We start from the raw sequence: 17,246 nt of genomic DNA on the forward strand, positions 1-17,246 counted from the left end.
CTGCCAGCACGAGAACAAACTGTTGCAGGAGTTTGCAAATAGAAGTTCACAAATCTGAAATTTAATTGTGCAGTCAGTAGCGAATCCCCTGCCCTGTACTCTTTGTCAGAGGAATTACAGACTTTAAAAAAAACCACTGGCAATGCAAAAAGACTAGAGTGCCTCTTCCAAAATGGTATCAGGCTGTGTCGTGTGCTGGTTATAAAAGTAGGGTTTAGTTATTACTAATGCACATACCACCTACTGGGGCACCACCATGAAGACCTCCTGTACACGAAAGTACAGTGATCCAGAAAAAGAGTAATTAGAAAAATTGAACTGCGAGTTCATGTTCATTGTATCTTATTACAAATGTCTTTCTACTCTTAAGTATGCTTTGAACATAACTTTTTCTCAAGACCTGTACACTTTGCAAATAAACCAAGGCAGGCAGAGTTGGCCGCCTTAGGCTTCGGTGCTTGCAACCATAGTCCAACACTTTAAACCTTTCTCGATGTTTTTACCATTAAGGAACCCCCGAAACATTCTTCAGGCTTCAAGAAACCCCAGAAGTGGCACAATTGTGCAGAATATGGTTAGGAAGCATCGCTGTGTACACGCCTACCTGGGGCCCCTCCCTGGCCCAGCCCCTCCAGACCCATAATTGGCCATTTGGGTGGTGGGTAGGTGGGTCAACATGACCATAGATGGTCATATCTCCCGATAAATATTTAACAAATTAAAAAATATATTAAAATTAATTAACTTCTACCTTATTCAGGAAACCCTTCCCAGGCTGCCAAGAAACGCCAGGATTTCATGAAACCCTGGTTGAGAATGCCTGCACTGAACTACCATCTTGGCTCTAGTCCTCTGCCCCAGCTGCTCTGATTGCAGGAAGAAGATGGAAGGAAGGAAGGAAGGAAGGAAGGAAGGAAGGAAGGAAGGAAGGAAGGAAGGAAGGAAGGAAGGAAGGAAGGAAGGAAGGAAGGAAGGAAGGAAGGAAGGAAGGAAGGAAGGAGTGTGGGAGGATGTTTCAGACTGGAGAATGGTGAACATGGGGACTGAGCCATGAAACTGATGGGGAAGATTCAAACAGAGACAGGACAAAAGTCAAGCAGGGAGAAATGTGATGATGGCAAAATGAATGAATATTGATCAGTAGCTTATTCCTACCACCATCACTATGGGTGTCAATGTCTTTGAAATTTGCTGTTCGGGCTCTTTTGTTTTTGGTGGCTGCTGGCCTACTTAGAGGCCTGCGTTTGGAGCAAACCAGTGGGAACTGATCAAGGTTTCTTGCAGCGTGGTCTGATTAGTCAACTAATTTCTCTTCTAACCAAATGAGCAAGGGTGGGGAGGTTTGCTGAGCGGTTTTTGGGTACTCTCAGAATTGCTGTGTTTAGGTTCATGCTTTGGCTGTGGGTTTCCTGGATGCCTTTTTAAAGCGTATTTTTTTTTAAAAAATCAAGAATACAGTAAATGGTGGCACACAGTTTTGTAAAGCAATATTCTGATTCTCGCCTTTGTAGCAGACAATTACAATCACGCTCCTGTTGGTTATGGCCTTTGATGCTCTTCCTTTTCTGAACCATACTCTAAATCGGGGGTAGTCAAACTGCAGCCCTCCAGATGTCCATGGACTACAATTCCCAGGAGCCCCTGCCAGCGAATGCTGGCAGGGGCTCCTGGGAATTGTAGTCCATGGACATCTGGAGGGCCGCAGTTTGACTACCCCTGCTCTAAATGAGTCCATTTTATCATGACCAAGGTAGTAGTGATTGGTCTTAAAGGTCTTGCATTGACTTTGCTGGACTCTTATTTTTTTCCTAAGGGGGTGACTTTCCATTGTTTGCTCTTCCTTCCCAAAACGCAAGTGCTGTGAGCTGCAGCAAACAACAAAAACACCAGCCTGTCAGCAACTGGCACCAAATGCTCACAAGACTAGGTCTGAAAATCCTTGACCTGAAAAATCTTTTTAAAAAAAACGAATATTTGGCTCGATGAAGAGTTCTGGTGAGCTGGGTGCAATGCTTTGCATCATTTTGGCTGGCCCTAATAAAAGGTATAACATGGGTCTTGTTTTTTGTCTTGTACAGAAAAGCCGCCTGTGCATTTCAGTACTCCATTTTCATGCTCCTCACAAGCTCTCTCCTCCAAATTCTGTGGTTAAGGAACAGTCTGTTTGTACCAGTTCTCCTGGGACAGCAGATCCTGAAATCTGTTCAACCTTGGTGTTTAATGGGTTGAAATGGCTGTTGGAGTGAGCTGAAACAGAGGAAAGTGTCCTCCAGTTGCTAATTTGGAATTCACACCCCGTTCATCTTGGGAGGAATGACCATGTCCACAAAACCAGGGAGAGTCCTGTTTTGTTTGTAAATGTGAGCTCCACCTTAGTGTTGCTCTTAGAGAGCTGTCACGCCCAGGCCATTGGAGCAGAAAAGATAGGAAATGAGCACAGGGGAAGATAAAGTTGGAGATCAGTTCCACGCAATTGTATTCCAGCCCAGGTTTGTTTTTATTGTGGCTCACAACCCCTTCTTCTCCCTGGCTGCTCCCATAATGGAGTCTGCTGGTTAATGTTACCTGTGCTTCTTAAATATGGGGCAGAAGGGAATGCCTTTTTGGAAATGTTTTCACCTGTACTGACTGGCAGGCACAGCATGAACCAACACGGCTGTTCTCATGAGGATTGCTGAACCTGATTCCTGATGCCGCAAGCAGCCCACCCCTCCTTGCTGTCTTTTCCCTCTCCACCTTTCCCGTATAATACTTAATTTTCACATATTGACTGTCTGCAATGGCAAGGAATGCCACCACAAGAGCACCCAGCGGTTGAGCTTCTTGATGGCCTTGCTTGCTTTGCCAAGGCCCTCTTAACATTTCACCGTGGCCTGTTCTATTAATACTGAACGAGCACTGTGGAAGTCGATTCCGCCCTTTCACGTTGGTTTATCTTCTTCCAGGTAACACATTAAAGGCACGGAGAGAGGATCTGTTTTACTTGAGCAAAGTTCTCTGTTGTTAGTATGCCAGTGCTGCGCTTGCTTTGCCAGAAGCCTTTAATGGTTACCCGGTTGTACGATTGTCTTGTGAGATGGGGGCCACGTAATCTCCGCATGGTTGGCAGGACAGCCTTGCAGCCGGTCAATCCCTTGCCGTTTCCTAACTACCGAAAGAGATTCTACTCACTCATTGACAGTTGCTGTTTTGTACAAAAGCATGATCTTGAAGCAGATGTTTCTGTTGTCGTCCACCCCCCCCCCAATCAAATGTTTTGTTTCGTACAACAGATCCTGGTTTAACCGCTGAAGAATGCAAATGGCACAGCCCTTCCTCCAGCAATGACTAAAAGATGCTGACAAAAGTGGGAAGGGGGAAAGCCCTAACAGCAACTAAAATTGCCAAAGTACCATTTTTTTTTTTTTTTTTTGGATTTAGGAACCATTCAGCGGCTAATCCCATTTACAACTTTGCAGCTTTTATTGGGAGTTGCACAGAATAATCTTGTTGCAATTCTGGTGATGAGGGTAATGCAAACACAATGCAAATATCTGCTGCAAAGTTCATAGGAGTCGGACAATATAACTGTGTGGCGCTTTGTTCGTTTCCAGCACCAACGCCAAGGGACACAAGACCAGACAGATGGGGCTTCTGATTGAGGTTTACACTCTGCTGTTTTTAAATCCTTCCACTTGTTTATAGATTTAGTGTTCCTCAAGTGACAAAACAAAACTCCTTGTGGAATTGCAGAGGAAAAGGTCCTCTTTCATCTCCCAGTAGACCGGGCTGTAAACTCGGCCCCCTTTTTCTTCCTGCATCTCCAGCTCTTCCTGCACCAGTAAAAGCAGATAAGGGTGCTATCTTGAAAATAGAACTCCCAAGAACATCTGGTGTTCTAACAAGTGCCTATGTATTGCTGATGAGTCAGATGTAGACTGTTCAGCTTGGTTTGGAAGGGGCTTCTGTTGAAATTTAAAATGCTGTGCATACTTTTCAGAACTCCCCCCCCCATGGTTGCATTCTGCATTGAATGTGTGAACCTGTTTTGCATTGAGTTAAGATTGTTAATCTGTTAGTTGTGTCTCCACACACTGACAGTGACTCTCCAAGGTCTCAATAACAAGGGAAAATCCCCTGGCCAGGAGCAAGCCTCACAAAGATGGAGACTTTGGGGGAAGGGTTAACAACCCTGGGTTAAGAAATCCCTGGGGGTCTAAGGTGGAGCCTGGGAAGGACAGAGTCTGAGGGGAAGGAGCTCAGCAGGAATATGATTCCATCCAACCCACCTGAAGTTAAGCAGGGTTGGCCCTGGCCAACACTAGGAAGAGAGAGCATCAGAGAAGTCCAGGATTGCTACTACCCAGAGGCAGGTAATGGCAAGCCACCTTGAAACATCTCTCACTAGGAAAATGCAGCTGCAGCAGGAAGAGTCAGACGGCTGCTCCCCACTGCCCCTAAATTCTTCACTGGCCTCTACTACCCCCAAGTTCCTCATCACCACCCCCTTGATCCTTCCACCATCCACAAGAGGGGGCATACTGCTCATTTTGGGAACCCCTAAGACAGGGGTAGTCAAACTGCGGCCCTCCAGATGTCCATGGACTACAATTCCCAGGAGCCCCCTGCCAGCATTCGCTGGCAGGGGGCTCCTGGGAATTGTAGTCCATGGACATCTGGAGGGCCGCAGTTTGACTACCCCTGCCCTAAGATAACACATTCTTTGTGTACTTCTCTGAGACCTCAGCAGCAATCACCAATGTTATAGTGTGTCATTCTCCCTTTTAAAATAAATACAGTTGCCACAAACAAGAACTGTATTTAATCATTCCAAAAAGCAACCTCCTAAAAGCAGAGTGTACATTTCAGCAGAGATGTCTGTCGTTGACTGGCAAAATCTTGCTTCTGGGTTGAAGCTGGGGCTAAAAGGGGAAAAAAATCAATTCTTTTTTAGCACTGTCCTCAGATTTCTGATTGCCTAGGGCTCCCTGGCCCCTGGGATATTTACTGGCAACATCTGATCATTGTTTGAATAAATTGCAAGTTGGGGAAAAGGAGCCTTTTAGGATATGAATAGAAGCGGTATGATCTGACACTGCAAAAAAAAAAAAATAGCTTTGCGTCGAGAAGACAACCCTCTCCTTGACAGTCCCAGGCAGCAAAATGTTACTCAACATTTTGAAATATGCTGATCCTCCCCCCAGGATTCAGGCAAAGTGCCGCACTTTATATTGTCTACCCCAATGTGTTACATTTTTTAATAAGATCCCAGATTGACTGACTGACTGGCCATTGAACAAATGCCTTAATTTTGCCTCTGTTGCATCTATACATATTTACTACCATTGGGGGGGAAGCTGAATTAAAAATTACGTTTTGTACTTCTGGGGGAGGAAAAGGACAAGAAATTCTGGGAGTCTTATTAACTCCCCACCATGCTGCCGCTGTTCTGTGTACATGTGACAGAAACCCCTTGGTCAAATTGTGTCTGTCTCTTCTTTTTGTTTTCTTATATTCCTATTTCCCAGTAGACAGTGTTGCGATGAAAGATCCTCCGGACTTACTGGACAGGCAGAAATGCCTTGATGCTTTGGCATCTCTGCGGCACGCCAAATGGTTCCAGGTTGGCTTTTTGTTCTTACCTTATCATAGCCTTGCAAGGTTTTTAATTTGAGACCCATCCTGAAATGCCTTCCGTGTTAATTTTTAGCTTTTTCCAGTATCCCTCTCAACTCAACAACTCAGTATTTTCAGACTTATAAGTACAGGTTTCTCCACTGTAGATGGCAGATGAGCCAGCTGATTTAGTGTGGTTGTGAAGTGATGTCATAATGTTGATACTTTTGTCTTTCTTAAAGCCTGCCTCCTGTAAAAATGAACCTTTCCCCCCTCTCTTCTTTTCTTTGTTTTTTTGGAGGGGGGGTTAATTTCATTATCATTAAAAAAATTTTTTTTGCATGAGTTTGGGTTCTTAAAATGCTAGTATCATAATCTTTTGTTTAAAAAAAACCCAATTCCTACAAACTGCATATCTTTTTTTAAAAAAAAGCAACTACATTTGTTTTTCGAGCTATGGATTGGAGCAGTTCTGTTTGTTTTAGGCCAGGGCAAATGGATTAAAGTCCTGTGTAATTGTGCTGCGTATTCTGCGAGATTTGTGCAACAGAGTCCCTACTTGGGCGCCGCTTAAAGGATGGGTGAGTACTGGGTTACAGCAAAACCAATAGAATTGGCAAATGGTTGACATGGGCTGTGGAGAAAGGTGAAATCATGATGCTCTGCAGAATTGACTTTGCAGTTAAGGGACTTGGATTACTCTGTTCCTTGATTATGAGAAGCCTGGAGATAATTTTTCTTGTTAGCATATCCCAGTCTTGCCGTGAGGATGTGCCTATGGAAAATCCCCCTCAGTGAGGTCACTTCCCTTTTAAACATTGCCTTAATTATTGTTGCCTGTTGGCACAGTGCTTAATGACCTTGGTAGTCCTTAAGGGAAGCAGATTATATTTTCCTACACCAAATACAACCCACCAGGGAGTTCTCACCTGTGACTTGATGAACTGAATGGGGCTTGATGCAGCTCCCATTTGTTTCAATGGAGCTTGGATGGGAGATGTCTGTAGATGCTGCTGCTGAAGCGCATGTGGAAAAATGCAGCGGTCATTGTAGCTCCTGTTTGAGGAGTCTGAGCATGCCCACGAATGGTGTGTTTGTCTGACTGAATTACATTTATTAATATACAGTGTATGCAGCTCCCAAAATGTAAGCCCCAAAACGTTCAACCCAACTGTACAATTGCCCCAGTAGTTTACACTGTCAGCCTCTTAAGATCCAGGTTTCATAAAATAGCCTCCAGGGTCCTACTATTGGCTGTTTCCAACCCTTAGAATAGAACTGATTCTAAGAAAAAGGGATATGGAATAATGTTACTGCTCCCCATTGGTGGTATCAGCACTGACCACAATCTAAATGTCTTGTAGCCACTGGAGCTTATATGTGAGAAAGCGATCGGCACATGCAATAGACCTTTGGGTGCCGGTGAAGCTCTGAGGCGAGTGATGGAGTGTTTGGCATCGGGGATCCTGTTACCTGGTAAGAGCTGCCCCAGCAATTATATGAGCCCCCCATTAATTTTGTGTGCTGCAAGGGCTTCTTCACAAAGCCTTTCTTCAAGCACATGGAGCCATTGAGGACTATTTTGTTGACTTCATAAGAAATGCAGGCTTGTGAGCGTGAAGATCCATGATTACAGGCAGTAGTAGCAGTTACGTTATTTCTTTTAAATGGGATGTAATTACATTAACTTTGTTCATCTTCTCAACCACCTTCTATTGAAGATTGCTAGTTGCTCCCATTTCACAGCTAGGGAACTGAGCAGAGAGAGTTCCTCCAAGGACGTTGGTCTAGGAGGTGTGCTGCTCTCCAGGGGAACATACTGGCTTCTGTCCAGATCAGGGTTAGGCATCCTATTTTGGGGCCAAGTGGAAAAGCCCATGCACCATCTATGAGGATACTGGTGTGCTATCAAACAGAAATACAACTGAGCAGGGGCAGGGAGGCAAGAATTGTGCTTGGCAGTACACATCGGAAGCAGACTGAGTGGCAGTGGTATTTTTGGTGCCTCAGGAGGACTTCATAAGTCAAGTCTGTGGTCCAACCCATGCTTTCTTCTGCAGGGGAGGAAAAAGAGTGGGACTTGGGTTTATTTGTTGACTTTTCCAAGCAATGAGGGAGAGAGGTTTTAGATGCAATCATTCTAAGTGATCTAGCCCAGTCTCTCGGTAGCAGGAAATGACATTGGATGGATTTTTTAATGTAGCTCTTCTTTAGCTTCTCTCCCTCTGGTTTTTATCCCTGCTTCCTGGTTCCTTGTGACGCACACAATATTTAAAACCATTTCAACACCTTAAAAGGCTGTAATGCACAAAATGTGTAAAAATAATTAATCAATGAAACCAGCAGCTTGGCAGCAAAGAATCAGCTTAATTGTTTGGTGGAACAGAAGTTTAGAACCAGCTTCCTGACCGTCCAAAGGAACTGGGCCTGGCTGGCCTCCACAAGGTGTTCCAAAAACTTATTCTTAGGAGGCATCATTTATTCATGGGCCAAATTAATTTTAGTGCCGCAACCTTGCCTTCTCATGACAGCCCTGTGAGGAAGAAATGAGTTACAGCCTCTGCCTTAACCTGCCTTATCCTGCTTTCTTGCTCCATAGGTGGACCCGGAGTACATGACCCCTGTGAGCGGGAGCCGACAGATGCCTTGTCCAACCTGACTGTTCAAGAACGAGAAGCCATTACCCATAGTGCCCAGGTGAAATTTTCCTGCAGCTTAAGATAAGGAGATTTCAAGCATCCCTTGGGCCCATCTCCTTTGACAACAAGAATAAGCCAATGAGTTTTGTCCTCAGTGTCTGTCTTCATGATACACATCTTAGAAGTGTCCTTTTTAGAAAAAGAGGCTGACTTTACCTTTCATGTCTTTTCTCATTCTTCTTCCATACATGGTTTCCTTCTCTTTTATCCTCAAGACAATCCTATGAGGCTGGTTAGGATGAGAGAGAGAGAGTGATTGGGACAAGGTCACCAGCGAGCTTCATGTCTGAGTAGCGATAGGAACCTGGGTTTCCCAAGTATTAACCCTGTACTATAATCACTACCCTGTCCTGGCTCTCCTCTGTCCATTGTTGATGTAGATGGTCTGCATCTCTCCTTTGAGAGAGGAGGCAGGCAGGGAAGAGTGGAAAGAAAATCTTCAGTTTCCTTGCCCGTCCCTTCTTGCAAGGGGCTTCCTACTTGCCCCAGAGACTGTTACTTCACAGTGCTTTAGTTGATTAAGGAAAGTAGAATTGATCACAGCGTCGAAGCCTTTTCCCTACAAGCATTATATATTGGGATACTCTTGCTTGTGGCTTAGTTCTTCCTTATTGACAGCCAGCTTGGGAATGGGATGCTCTTTGTTGTCATGCTCTTGATTTGTGGCTGCTGTTTCCTGAGCGCTTGGATCAACCTTTGTCATGTCCATGGAAGTGTATTGAGACAGACTCCCTGGAGAATAACCACCAATCTTGTTTTTGCAGCTTGCATTGAGACTGTCGGCTTTTGGTCAGATCTATAAGGTGCTGGAGATGGACCCTCTCCCAACTAATAAGTCGTTCCAGAAATATACCTGGTCAGGAACCGACAAAGAAGGTGGGTCTCTTGGGGCAAAGCAAACTGGTGCAAGAGCATCAATGAATGCCCTTCAAAACAAGAGTAAGCACTAGAATGCTTCTTTTTTGTAGGAATAAGGGTTGTGAGGAGGGGGGGGATAATATCTTCTGTGGTAGACCCAAAGAACTTGACTACTCAGAACTTGGGCAGTGCACCTTCCTTGCAGCATAACTGTATCCCACTATGTTTTGACAGGGCAGAGCTTGCTGTTGATTTATGCTGACCTATTTGAAATGGGATTTTAAATTTAGGTATATGTCTTTTATTACTTTAGAAGCTGCCTTGAGAACAGGATGACTCAGGATATAAATGAAAATGAAAAATTACAAGCATTCCTATCGTCTCCCCCCCCTCCTTTAAAAAAAAGTGAACTTCCACTCCAGGTTCATGCCTACTTTTATGGATCCACAATTCAAGTTTCCTGCAAAGTGTTGATTTAGATACTCCTTGTTGCCTCCCATTGCATTCAGGAAACAGTAGGTTTTGCTTGGGCAGGTGGTCATTCACAGTTAAGGACACTAAATCCATCTGCCATGAAGTGATCAATAGTTTCGTAGTGGCCACATCAACCATCTCATCTGATGTCCTTGAGTCACTTTCCTGAAGGCTGTTTCCGATGCAGGCGGCCTTTAGAGTTGGATGTTTAGTGCAGGGAGTGGCTGTCCTATGACCAGAACATGGTGCCAACCAGCTCTTTCTGGTTTTTGAAAACAATTATTCCTGGGGACCAGAATCTTATTTATTTATATTCACATATCTACACTGCTCCTCATGACAAATCATCTTGTGGCGGTTCACAACATAAAACCAATACAAATACAGCATAAAACCCATAAAAACCTCTTAAACATACAATAGCTAAAAATGGAAGCCAAAAGACAAGTGGCGGCATACTTTCTCCAACCCTATAACTGTTCCAACAGGTCAGCATTGATGATCCTATAATCCTGTCCGTCTGGGAGCGGATCATACACATGGGGGGATCTGTAGATGCCATATCCAGTCACCGCCCTGATCTCAACCCAACACTTGGAGGAAGAGCTCCGTCTTGTAGGCCCTGCAGAACCTAGCAGGCTCCATAAGAGCCCTTAGCTCTTCTGGGAGCTCATTCTACCAGGTTGGGGCCAGGGCCGAAAATGCCCTGGCCCTGGTCAAGGCCAGGCAGATGTCTCAGGGGCCCGGGATAACCAGTAAATTTGTACCCGCAGAGCACAGGGCTCTTGGCATCCTGCCTTCTATGTAGCTTTCTGGCAATTAAGAGAGTGCCTCCCTTTACTGCCAAAGAAAAGAATAGCTTCTTGACTCTTCAGTAATGACAGACACAGCCCAGCCCCTTTATTTTTAAACTAAGAACATTGATCCTGTGATACTCTCTATTGTGGGGGAGTTTGTTGCTACAAAGACAAATGCTGAACATCAATGGGGAGCCCAATTTGTTCTACCCACTCTCCCACCCACCCCTTTTCCAGTACTTCGTGTTAAGATTGCGGTGCTTGGATCTCATTGCATCCTGATAGATTCACGGGCAGGATTCTTAAACTGGATTTGGTTTTATCGGGATTCCAGTAAAACTAGGAGACTGAGCAGGGAGGCTGGTCGCCTCTCTTCCTCTCTGACCAACTAACATTCAACTATGCAAATCCTTGTGTTGAGTAAGGCTTTGTTAAACCTGGCAACTAGGGAAAATGAGCTCTTTGTCTCTGTTATGGTTCACGGACTCTTCACCATCTGGTCTTTTAACCATTGCAGAATGTGAGCTCAGAGAACACAGCAAATATGAAAGCCACAATCCAGTGAAATTAGCTAGGTAACTGAGCCAGCCTGTTGGCTTTTCAATAGGTTTTGCTCTGGAACATGCAGGAACAGTTGTTGGAGGCTGCAGCACATCCTGGATGGGTGTATTGACTTAGGGGTTCTGCTTCTTACTTCTCTTTCAGGAATGGTGTTATAGAAGCATAAATTTGATCTTGGCAGTTCCCTGTGACAGCCTTATTGCATGCCTACCTGGAATAAAGTTAGTGGATGCCTCGTCCCTGAAGAAAACTAAGAAGTGCTGAAACTCCCATCCTTTCAGTGCTGTGCTTATTAGTTTTGTTAAGCAAGTCTGCTTGGGTGGGTCTGTGACTCAGTAACAAACATCTGCTTGGCATACAGAACGTTTCTGGTTCAGTCACCAGTGTCTCTTAATTTAAAGGGTCAAATAGTGGGTGGTGTGAAAGATCTCCCCCAGAGAACCTGGAAGGCTCTAACCTGTTAATGACTTTGGTTGCTGACTTTGATAGATCAGTGGTCTGACTCAGTAGGTATAAGGCAGCTTCATGTGTTCGCCCCAGCATGAGCCGGCAGGCTTGTATGTCGCACTCTGGCTGTTCGGCATGCAGCTGTCCTGCCAACGTGTCAAGAACAGCAGAGGTCCAAATGACGTGAGAATGAGAGTTAATGAGGGGTAAACTAAATGAAGCACATCGTGTCAAAATATGGCACTGAAGAATATCCTGAAATACAACTGTGGATTAGAATGATCCTGCTGCTTTTCAGTTCTGGCAAAGAAAAGCAACCCCAGCTTAGGAGGTCTTGCAGTGTCTCCAAATGATATTTATTAATTATATTTATATACCGCCGCTCCCAGCACCGCTGGCTCATGGCGGTTCACAAGACACATAAGATAAAACATCCAGTCAAAAAACAGTAGTCCAATCTAAAACATGCTAACATTATAACAATAATTCCCCAAAACAAATAAAATCAAAATGGTGGTTAAAAATATAAAACTCCCCCCCCCCCCAGTGTGTCAAGCAGTTAGAAACCAGTATGAGACACAGCCAGTGACTGGTGATGGAAAAAGAACCAGAGGTAAATCACTCAATGGTTCCGGGGTTGGGGGGGACCTGCTGTCAATCCCATCAACAACCGGCCTCAGCCAAATGCCTGGCGGAAGAGGTCCATCTTGCAGGCCCTGTGGAACCCAGAGAGCTCTGTCAGGGCCTGTGGCTCTTCTGGGAGATCATTCCACCAGGTGGGGGCCAGGACCGAAAGGGCTTGGGCTTGGCGAGTTTTCCAGACATAGGAAGTCCCACCATTATGGTGTTGCCACTAGTTGTACCTTTCATTTAGACTTGGGGGCAAGTATGGTGCAGCCAGAGGGTGTTTTCCTGATGTTTGCATTGGAGAACGGGGGCGGTGTCTAAAGGCCAGTACTAGGGAGGATGAAGAAGAAGAAGAAGAGTTGGTTCTTATATGCCGCTTTTCCCTACCCGAAGGAGACTCAAAGCGGCTTACAGTCGCCTTCCCATTCCTCTCCCCACAACAGACACCCTGTGGGGTGGGTGAGGCTGAGAGAGCCCTGATATCACTGCCCGGTCAGAACAGCTTTATCAGTGCTGTGGCGAACCCAAGGTCACCTAGCTGGCTGCATGTGGGGGAGCACAGAATCAAACCCGGCATGCCAGATTAGAAGTCGGCACTCCTAACCACTACACCAAATTACCTTTGGGGGGATGCTAGAAGATAGGGCAGGAGACCATCTCAAGGCTTTCTGGGATAAGCGCAGTTCCTTTGAGCACCTCCTCTAGTTCCCAGATGTTCTTTAAGCCAGCTGCTGGCTCAACTGACTTCTGCTGTGGCACTGACTTGGGTGCACATGAGGCCTCTCACTGGTGAGCACTGCATCCTTTCACCGGAGGGAAGCAAAGCTCTTTTCCACTTAGCCATAAATCTGGGATTTGCGGAGATGCAAAGTCAATATTGTCCTTCCTATTTGTTTTTTTCTTGTTTCATTTCCTGACTTCCTCACCCTCCCCTAGAACATTGAGACTTCTTTAAAAATAGAATCCGCTGCGTCCTGAGTAAAGTCCTTGCCATGATGCGGGGCTGCCTGGGCAGAAGGGTATGCTTGGCCAGGAGGGAAACCAGAATCTGAGGGGTGATGGTCAGTTTGGAAGTGGACACCATGAACCTATTTCAGTTGCCTCCATCTTGTCTCCTGCCCTGCCAGCAACTATTTTAGGAGGAGTTAATATTCAGTCACTTTTTAATCTGTTGCCATGGGATAGGTTTACCCAAGGTAGTTTTGTGCATGAACCTCCTGTAGCCAAAGTGCAAACTTAGCCTGCTGCCCCACACTAGCATGCTCTCTGTGGCTGAGTGCACTGGGGGCATCTACTTGGAGATGTATGCTAAAGCCTTGGTAAACCTATGTTATCCTATTGGGTGACGAGAGAAATTCCATATGGATGATGACCTCCCTCATATCTTTAAGAAGAGGCTGCACAGCCATCAATTTGGAACATTTTAGCTTTGCATAGGATTTAGCTTTGCATGGATTTTTTCTGCATAGCAGGTGTGGATATACACAAACCTGAAAATTACCTTTGGGGGGGGATTGCACACCTCTAATATATAGTGGATGGCCCAGTAAGGCCCCACCTAGCTCTGGAACTCGGTGATTAAATTACCCCAATGTGAAATCTCCTCAAGGTAGTTTAATCTGTATCATTCTGCTAAGTGTTGAGGATTTTACCACACACTGTTTATTGGCAGCCTCAGAAAGACAGACAGGCTCTTGGATGCCAGTAACAAACCCGGGTGCTTCCCTTGCATATCTGTATGCACCGTTGTTGGAAGAGGCTAATGGATCGTCCACAGCTGGAGGTGCAGTCTGCTGAATGCCATAAAGGGGTCCAAGCTTATCGTTAGGGATCTGCGTTACAGAGAAGCTGGACCTGGGCCAGAGAGGCTGAGGCCCTCTGCAAAGGCTTGAGAATGCGTGGCAATGTTTTAAAAGCAGTAAGTAGGGCAGCTGCTTATGTAGCATGATTCTGTGGGAGCACAGAAGGGCTGCAAATCAGGAGACTAGGCACCCATTTATGGCATGTTCTTTTGTTGTTTTTGTTTTGTGTTAGAAAAATGTCAACCATATCTTCACAGCCATCAGGGTTAGCCATGGGTAGTGAATCACAGAAGCTGAAATTGCAGAAGCTTGACATTTCTAGCAGTTTGAAAAAGGGGTGGGCTAGACGGTCAGTGCCCTGCAAGGCTCTTTGCCTCCAGGAGAAGCAAAAACAGAAACCTTGCAAGTTTGCAGGACTTGCCTTGAGGGGCGAGGAAGAGGACCCCTGGTGATAGAGCAGGTGCCTCCTCACATTGCAGGTTCACTCCCTGGCGTCACTGTAAGGACTGCAGGGAGCAGGTGATGGGAAGGATCTTGCTCCACCTGAGAGTCTGGAGAGGAGGCGACCCTGAACCAGATGAGCCAAAGGATGTGCCTCAGTATCAGGCAGCTCCATGTGTTCCTGTGCCAGATTTTCTTGGCACAGGTTTTGTTTTTTTTAATTAATTCTCAGCACATAGCCCTTGCATCCCAGGAGGTAATTAATAACAGCACTTCAATGGGAGCTAAGTTTGTATTGTCCTTCTAACCCTTCTAATCAGAGTGTTCTCTTTTAGGTGCAGGCTCCTCGGCTTTGAAGAGGCCTTTTGAAGACGGGTTGGGAGAAGAGAAGGATCCCAATAAGAAGATGAAGCGTAACTTGAGGAAAAGTAAGGTTGTTACCCCCCCTCCCCCGTTACGCTTTCAAAGGGGATTTATCATCAGGAAGCGATGGAGGGCGTGGGATCCGACTGTGTTGAATTCCTTCCACGGTACCCCACTCAGGGCTTCAGTGGGGGCACCCTGTACAATGAGCGGCAGTAGAGGCCAGCTCTGTGAACCGTTGCGTCCCATTCTGAGAAGGAAAAAAACATTTCTACTTCAGTTCCAAGAGAAGACCAGCAGGAGTCCTGCGGCACCTGAAAACCAAACACATTTTAATGCTAGCATGACCTTTTGTGGACTAAAGCCATCAAATGCACGAGGTGGATCTTGATGGATGCATGTAGAAAGTTTGTGTCTGTATCAGTGCAAAAAGGTGGATCAGATTTTCTTTGGCCATCAGGAAAACTGGATGTTGCCAGTAGCCTTTGGAGGGTTGCTATAGATGCCATGGTTCTGTCAACTGCAGCTGCACCCTGGCAACCAAAGCCTGCCTTTCCCATCCTAGCCCCTCCCTCTCACTTAGCACCATTATCATGTCATCACTCAAGGTTGGGTCTGTATGCAGGTTGACAAAAGCCCAGCTATCATTAGTGGGGCCCACTGAGGAAGCTCCCTCACTGGATGTGGGAGGGATTTCCGGCTTGTTTTCCTGGCCTCACTCCCGGCACATAGCAAATTAGAAGGTGAATTTTTTTCCTAACACTTTTTTCAGTGCTTGGGAGAGGGATTTTGCCAGCCAGCTTTTTGTGTCAGGTTATTAAAGGCACAGGAGCAGGGCCCAGGGAAACATTTGCAGCCTTGCACTGGGTTAAGTGAGTGCAAATGGTTGGTGACATATATGAGTAGGACTGAGGCAACCAGATTTTTAAAGAATTGCTTGAGTGGCCTGTTGCCTTAAATGAGCTGTTTTTTTTTCTTTTTTTTTCCCCCTCATGTCATAATTTAGACTGGAAGTTCCTTGGGGTAGGGACTGCCTGCTTTTTTTGCTTACTTTTTTGGTACAAGCGATAACATTTCTTGGCACGATATAAGTGGCAGCATTTCTTGGAGTACATTATGAAGTTGAGCTTTGTCCGGTGCAGAAGGCTCTGAAGGGGAACTGCCAAAACGTTCTGCTGTTCTTCATTCGCTGGTACCCAGAGCCTTACTCCATTTCTGTTATCATTTTCTCTGATTCTCCCATGACAGTTCTTGACAGCAAAGCAATAGATCTCATGAACGCTTTGATGCGCCTGAATCAGATACGGCCTGGCTTACAGTACAAGCTGCTCTCCCAATCAGGCCCTGTCCATGCCCCGGTCTTCACAATGTCTGTGGATGTGGATGGTACAACGTATGAAGCTTCAGGCCCTTCCAAGAAAACAGCCAAGCTTCACGTTGCGGTGAAGGTAAGATTATGGTAGAGCTGCAGCACTCTGAAACCTGAAGGAGAAGTGCCAATAACTCGAGTTCTTTTGGTCCTGAATAGGGCCATTGCGTTTTGATGGGTGTGATGTCAGTCTTCTTCAGCTCCAAAGGAAGTAGGTAGAATGGATAAAACCTGAGCCTTGTTCTTTATTTCATGTTTATACAGTTGCACCTGAGTCCTCAGTTATACAATTAGAATTAGTGTTTTCATCTTCTTTGCACCAAAGGGGTGAAGACTCCCAGGACCCAGGAAGCATGTCAGACCAAGACTTGTGTCTCTTCCACCTCAACCTCATCTAGCTGTGTCTCCTCTCCCACTTTATCCCAACCCATCTCACTCCATCTCACTTCCTGCAGTGGTTTTCCTTGAGGCTTTCTACCCTCCCTTCCTCCCCTGGCTCCTCCCTCCTCAGGTGAAGCTGATCCGTTCCTTAGCAGCTGAGTCCTGAGCACCTTCTCAGAAGAGGAATATCTTGGGATAATCAGTAGCCTCAGGGCCAGGGATCTCTCGGTGGCCTCAGTTTCCAGGATCCAGAGAGCCATGTTAGGGTCTACCCCAGAGTCTGCTAGTGTTGATAGGGGCTGCAGTGCACCTTCCTCTGGTTTTAACAAGGAGGAAATTCTCTTCTTTGAGCTGGCAGAACTGCAAAGGCCCATTTCTGCTCCATCTGTCGTTTTTATCTTGGGCTTATTTTATGTGTTGTTGAAAGAGATTCTCATTTTCAGAAAGTTCATTCGATAACACTTGGCTCCTTCTTTTGGTTTTTGGAGCTGAGAGGATTTTTCCTTTCTGGTCTCACTTCCTTTGAACATGAAAGTACCCCTAAAATATCTTGATAGCAGCTTTCTTCCTCTCTCAGGACAGCGTTCTTCCCACCCAGTTGTTAAGATCTGTTCTCTTCTCTTCCCTCCTCCTATTTTCCCCAAAAACATTTTAATATTTTGTCTTGCAAAGCACGGGCTGTTCTCTCATCCATTCTGTATTGTGCCATAGAATGCGGGGGGGCGGGGGGGGGCGGGGAGGATAGAGTCACTTACTGGCAGAATCGAGTGACTACTGTGCTCAGGGTATTGAGAACATTTATTTCTAGAGCAAAAGAGACTATCATATATTC

General features: G+C 45.6%; 1 protein-coding gene across 12 annotated transcripts in view; it reads left to right on the top strand.

Moving 5' to 3' along the window:
• The window catches only part of STRBP (spermatid perinuclear RNA binding protein), a 100,471-nt gene that overhangs the window by 58,966 nt on the left and 24,259 nt on the right, over nucleotides 1-17,246 (top strand). For 10 of the 12 annotated variants that reach the window (XM_077306888.1, XM_077306883.1, XM_077306894.1 and 7 more), the window contains 7 exons: nucleotides 5,508-5,602; nucleotides 6,081-6,176; nucleotides 6,960-7,071; nucleotides 8,195-8,292; nucleotides 9,059-9,170; nucleotides 14,637-14,729; nucleotides 15,913-16,112. In XM_077306888.1, the coding sequence (XP_077163003.1) occupies nucleotides 5,508-5,602; nucleotides 6,081-6,176; nucleotides 6,960-7,071; nucleotides 8,195-8,292; nucleotides 9,059-9,170; nucleotides 14,637-14,729; nucleotides 15,913-16,112 (806 nt within the window). The remainder of the gene's footprint in view (nucleotides 1-5,507; nucleotides 5,603-6,080; nucleotides 6,177-6,959; nucleotides 7,072-8,194; nucleotides 8,293-9,058; nucleotides 9,171-14,636; nucleotides 14,730-15,912; nucleotides 16,113-17,246) is intronic. The other 2 variants (XM_077306893.1, XM_077306895.1) reach the window with 1 other exon arrangement.

Source organism: Paroedura picta, chromosome 12 (genome assembly GCF_049243985.1).
Source record: "Paroedura picta isolate Pp20150507F chromosome 12, Ppicta_v3.0, whole genome shotgun sequence".
NCBI lineage: Eukaryota > Metazoa > Chordata > Lepidosauria > Squamata > Gekkonidae > Paroedura > Paroedura picta.